At 60.4% G+C, this 4,778-nt stretch overlaps 1 protein-coding gene across 2 annotated transcripts; it reads left to right on the top strand.

Annotated features, from left to right (window-relative positions):
- The first annotated feature begins 1,468 nt into the window (after nt 1-1,468).
- On the top strand, nt 1,469-4,372 carry PRRT1 (proline rich transmembrane protein 1). 2 transcript variants are annotated; one of them, XM_049875150.1, is made up of 4 exons: nt 1,469-1,563; nt 2,628-3,007; nt 3,750-3,935; nt 4,107-4,372. In XM_049875150.1, the coding sequence occupies exons 1-4, from the start codon at nt 1,545-1,547 to the stop codon at nt 4,281-4,283; spliced, it is 762 nt and encodes a 253-aa protein (XP_049731107.1). In that variant the 5' UTR covers nt 1,469-1,544; the 3' UTR covers nt 4,284-4,372. The 2 variants fall into 2 exon arrangements, with proteins under 2 accessions (XP_049731107.1, XP_049731105.1); XM_049875148.1 differs by having other exon boundaries at nt 2,469-3,007.
- Nucleotides 4,373-4,778: the final 406 nt, after the last annotated feature.

Raw genomic sequence — 4,778 nt, 5'->3', positions numbered from 1 at the left:
GAGAAAAGGAAAATGTCTCTAAATGCTAAATGCGCCCACTACATTTCCCCTGTTCAACCTCTCGGCCAGTCAGAGGCAGGCGGGGGGGTGGGGGTGGGGAGTCGATTTCGCAACTTGTCTGAGCCCCTCCCTCTGTGTTCGCAAGGTCTTCGTTCGGTCTAAACTCGTCTCTCCCAATAAAACCAATTTTCGGGGAGTTATGCAGACTGGGGATGAGGTGGGGGTAGGGAATAAGGGTTCAAGCGAACATCTAAGGAACCAGAACTGCCCGTAAGGGGCGGTGATTTAAATCTCAGGCCTGGGATTGGCCCATGCCAGGGCCTCGGTTTAGCTTGGTAGTCTCCACTTGGACCCTGACCAGGAGGAGACGTAGACCTGGAGAGCGGCTGCCTCAGGCGGAGGCTGGGAAGTACTAATCTAAATGGGGGTGCAGGAGGGGGGGAATGATAATGATTCTCTGGCTGTGTTTTCACAAAAAGCCCAACTTTTGTAAGTCTCGGTAGACCACCCACGCGCTCCCAAGATGTAATAAGCAAATAAAAATACTGCAATAAGGCTGAGCCCCAGGTCTACTCAAGAGGTGATGCTGCCTCTCGGCGGGGGTGGGGAGGGAGGTGCGGGGGCGGAATTAGGGAATGGATCTGAATACTGACAGGCTCGGGGACTCTAAGCAGCCAGGGAAGCACAGGGGGAAAAGGGAAGGAAGCGCGCATCCCTAAACCAAAGCTGCCAAAATGAACAATCCTTCCCTCTCCAAAACGCTTCAGCTCTTTAGTCTCGGACAGGGAAGGTATCTATGCATGCCCCAAGCCACTCCCCCGCAGGCCCAGCTACCACCAAACTATAGAGCTGAGCCTTCCACTGTGCCTTCCGATTCACCCCAGGCCCTAGTGGCAGGTCAAGGCCATAACCCTGAGAGCTTTTCAGGCCATCGCAGGTCTCAACTCTGCACACAGTTCTCTCTTACACACAGTTATCTCTGTTAAGGAGGGGGAAGCTAGGGCAAGGGTTTGGGAAAAAAGCCTAGGACGTTTCTGGATGCCCTGAGGGAAGCTGAGGAGGAGGCACTTGATGGGTGAGCCAGGTTCGGAGGGAAGTGAGGTATCCAATTCATTGAGCATCTGCTCGCTTCCTCCCACAGTATAAGCACTACAGCAGGTCTTGGAAGGGGGGGAATCTAGAGAGTTCTCTCTCCCTCCTTCCTTCGCTTAGTCCCACCCGCCTTGCTGGGTCTGGCCTCCCTGTTTCCATGACAACTCCAAGGGAGCCCAAACTGGGGGCTTGAATGCCGGTGTAAGAGGAGGAGAGAGGTGGCCTAAGAGCCTAGAGAGACGGATTGGGGGACATCTGCAGCGCTCCCCCTCCCTCGCCTCGGTCCCTTTAAGCTCCCCCCCTCCCCGCTCTCCCTCCGCCCCCCCGCCGCTGTCTCCATCTCTCCATCTCTGCGCTGCTCGCCGGCTGCGCCATACACGCACCGAGACCCCGGCGCTGGTCAGGGACCCCGACGCCGGCTGCAGGGACCCTGTCCCAGAGAGAACGCAGGAATGTCATCCGAAAAGTCAGGTAAAAACAAAAACAAAAACACCTCCCGCTCCCTCCACCATTTCCGGACTCCCCCCCCCCCCACTTTGACCCCAGCCCCTTCCCCCACCTCCCCACCCTCGACGGCGGTTCTTTTTCACTCCCCTTCTCTCCAGCCCCAGTCCCCCTCCTCTCTCTCTCCCCTTCCCTTCTCTTCCTTTCCTCCTTCCAGTCTCAGCCTCTGCTCTTTGCCAACAACCTGGGGAGGGCGGCAGGTTGAGGGGGTGAGGGAGGCACAAGAGTGGCTTAGCTATCAGCCAGGTACTGCAGGGATAGCATCCTTGGGAGTGACAGATGGGCATTCACCAGCTCGCATGGAGACATCCAGTGGGGCAAAATGAAGACATGATCAGATGGGGGTTGGCAGGGAAGTAAAATCCAGAAGACTCTTCTTTATCTGCCTTAAAAGAGGTCCTGAGATTCCCAGAGAGGCTAGGGCACCCCCGGCCCCCCCCCCCGAAGGAGCAGCAGAGCGGAACATGCCATCCCACATGCGTTCACACAACTGTTGAACTGAGCACATGTTAACACTGCGTGGCATGTCTACACGTATGCACACGCAGGACTAGTTCAGAGAGGCCAGCTTCGAGTGCAAGGAGGACAGGAGATTGCGTGTGAGAGCTGTGTGCAAGTTGCTGAAGGAGAAAGGAGAGGAGCAGAGAATTGTGACCTCAAAACTAGATTGAAAGGAAGAAGGGGGGCCAGATGGCCTAGATATAACCCCTCTCCTGCCCCAAGAATGAGAAATTGCGCCTGACACATCTCTCTCTGTGTCTGTCTCTCCCATTTTCTTTCTCCATCTCTGAGGGTATGTTTCCCCCTGCCCCTCCTTATCTTATCTCTGTCTTCTCTCTCTCCATGCCCTCTCCCCGGTTCACGCCCCCCAGGCCTCCCGGACTCAGTCCCTCACACCTCCCCGCCCCCGTACAATGCCCCTCAGCCCCCGGCCGAACCCCCCGCCCCGCCCCCACAGGCCGCCACCTCCTCGCACCATCACCACCACCACCACTACCACCAGTCTGGCACTGCCACCCTTCCGCGCTTAGGGGCCGGCGGCCTGGCCTCTTCTGCGGCCAGCGCTCAGCGTGGCCCCTCGTCTTCCGCCACACTGCCGCGGCCCCCGCACCACGCCCCGCCCGGTCCTGCCGCCGGGGCGCCCCCGCCCGGCTGTGCTACGTTGCCCCGCATGCCACCCGACCCTTACCTGCAGGAGACTCGCTTCGAGAGTTCACTGCCCCCGCCGCCACCTGCCGCCGCAGCTCCACCGCCGCCTCCGCCCACCCAGACTACCCAGGCCCCAGGCTTTGTGGTGCCCACGCACGCGGGGGCGGTGGGCACTCTGCCGCTGGGGGGCTACGTGGCCCCGGGCTACCCCCTACAACTGCAGCCCTGCACTGCCTACGTGCCGGTCTACCCTGTGGGCACGGTGAGTGCTGGGCAGACAGGGGCCTGGGAGGAGAAGGGCACGATGGAACGGAATTGGGGACACACTGGGGGCTGGTGGGATAGAGACAGGGCGAGGGGGCCAGGAGGTGTCCAGGGTCAAGGCCTAGAGAGAACAGAGCCTGATGACAGGGAGGGACTAGAGCCAGGCCTGGGAGTGTGAGTGGCGGTGGAGCATGGGAGCCAGTTGGGGTCAGAGGTCTCGGCCTAGGAGGGAGAACAGAGCTTGGAGGTAGGGTAGAGATCCCTAAGAAGCATCTGTATTGGGGGCATCTAGCCTAGGATCTGTTGGGGTCAGAGGTCAGGGCCTGGGTCAGGTTCTGGGAGGCGGAACAACCTGGAGATACACAGTTGGTCTGAATAAAACAGTCTTCAGGAAGCGGAAAAATTGCAACCTGGGCACCAAGCTGCAGAGGTCAGGTAAGGTGTGTCTGGAGGGAGGAAACAAGGTTGAAGGGGGAGAGTCTGGGACAATGCAGAAGGCTGAAGCTTGGGGGAAACTACTGAGGCGGGGATATCGCTGGTGGGTCTACGCTCTGGGGGAGGGTGTGTGGAGACCTGAAAGAATATGGAGGTTAATGAGGCAATGAAAGGAGACCTAGGCGGGATTTCTGTGCGTTGAGGAGCTCTGGGCAAAAATTGTGCTTTAAAAACCGCTCTGCCAGCCGCCAGTAGGATGGAGAGGGTCGGAGTGACACCCCCTCCCCTCAATCTTCCTTCCACAGCCCTACACGGGCGGGGCCCCGGGGGGAGCGGGGGTGACCTCCACGCTTCCCCCACCGCCCCAGGGTCCAGGGCTGGCCCTGCTGGAGCCGAGGCGCCCGCCGCACGACTACATGCCCATCGCAGTGCTGACTACCATCTGCTGCTTTTGGCCTACGGGCATCATCGCCATCTTCAAGGCAGTGCAGGTGTGTGTGTTTGGGTGTGGGGGAGCAGGGGACGGTATATAGGCGTGGATTCACTCGGTGTTTCTTATTCCCTGGGAGTACTGGGCGTTCTCGGGAGCGTCTTAGAGTGTGGTTGAGGCCTGGAGGCAGGGCAGCGGTCCTCTGACCCGCTTCCCTACCCTTCCCCCGCAGGTGCGTACGGCCTTGGCCCGCGGAGACATGGTGTCGGCAGAGATCGCCTCACGCGAGGCCCGGAACTTCTCTTTCATCTCCCTTGCCGTGGGCATCGCGGCCATGGTGCTCTGTACCATCCTCACCGTAGTCATCATCATCGCTGCGCAGCACCACGAGAACTATTGGGATCCTTAGGGTCGCCCCCGGCCCCGCCCCACCCTGCGCCCCTCGACCTCCCAAGGGCGTTCTGCAGTGAAGCTGCGGACCCACTGCACACCCGCCTCCGGAGCCGCGAGACGCGGATACATCCTAAACTCGGCCTCCATGAAACCTCTGGCCTTGCGAGCACGGTCCGAATCCAGTTCCTCAGGAACCCTCCCAAAGCCCACTCCCCCAGGGACCCCCCTTCGCGGGATCCCCGCCAGACGCCAGGCCCTCGGTCGCTCCAGACCCTCATCCCCTCTAAGTGCAGCGCCCCTAGCCTTGCTCCCTTGGACTCGGCTCCCCAGCCTGGAGGCTGGTCCCCAATGCCCAGCCTCCAAAGGCTCCGCCCCAGACCTGACAAAACCCCACCTCCAGGTCGGCAGGCTCCGCCTTCTGTTCTTCCCGCGGGGTGATTCAGTCCGGTGATTGGGTTTGTGGCCCCGAGCCCCGCCCCAGACCTACAGGCTCCTCCTCTTGTCCTTGCGC

The sequence above is a fragment of the Elephas maximus genome, chromosome 1 (genome assembly GCF_024166365.1).
Source record: "Elephas maximus indicus isolate mEleMax1 chromosome 1, mEleMax1 primary haplotype, whole genome shotgun sequence".
NCBI lineage: Eukaryota > Metazoa > Chordata > Mammalia > Proboscidea > Elephantidae > Elephas > Elephas maximus.
Note: the sequence above shows the minus strand (reverse complement) of the source record. Positions and strands in the feature narration are given on the sequence as shown.

Coding starts and splice junctions, on each gene's coding strand:
- PRRT1 (XM_049875148.1), top strand. Junction 3,008..3,749: donor CGGTCTACCCTGTGGGCACG/GTGAGTGCTGGG, acceptor TTCCTTCCACAG/CCCTACACGGGCGGGGCCCC. Junction 3,936..4,106: donor CCATCTTCAAGGCAGTGCAG/GTGTGTGTGTTT, acceptor CTTCCCCCGCAG/GTGCGTACGGCCTTGGCCCG.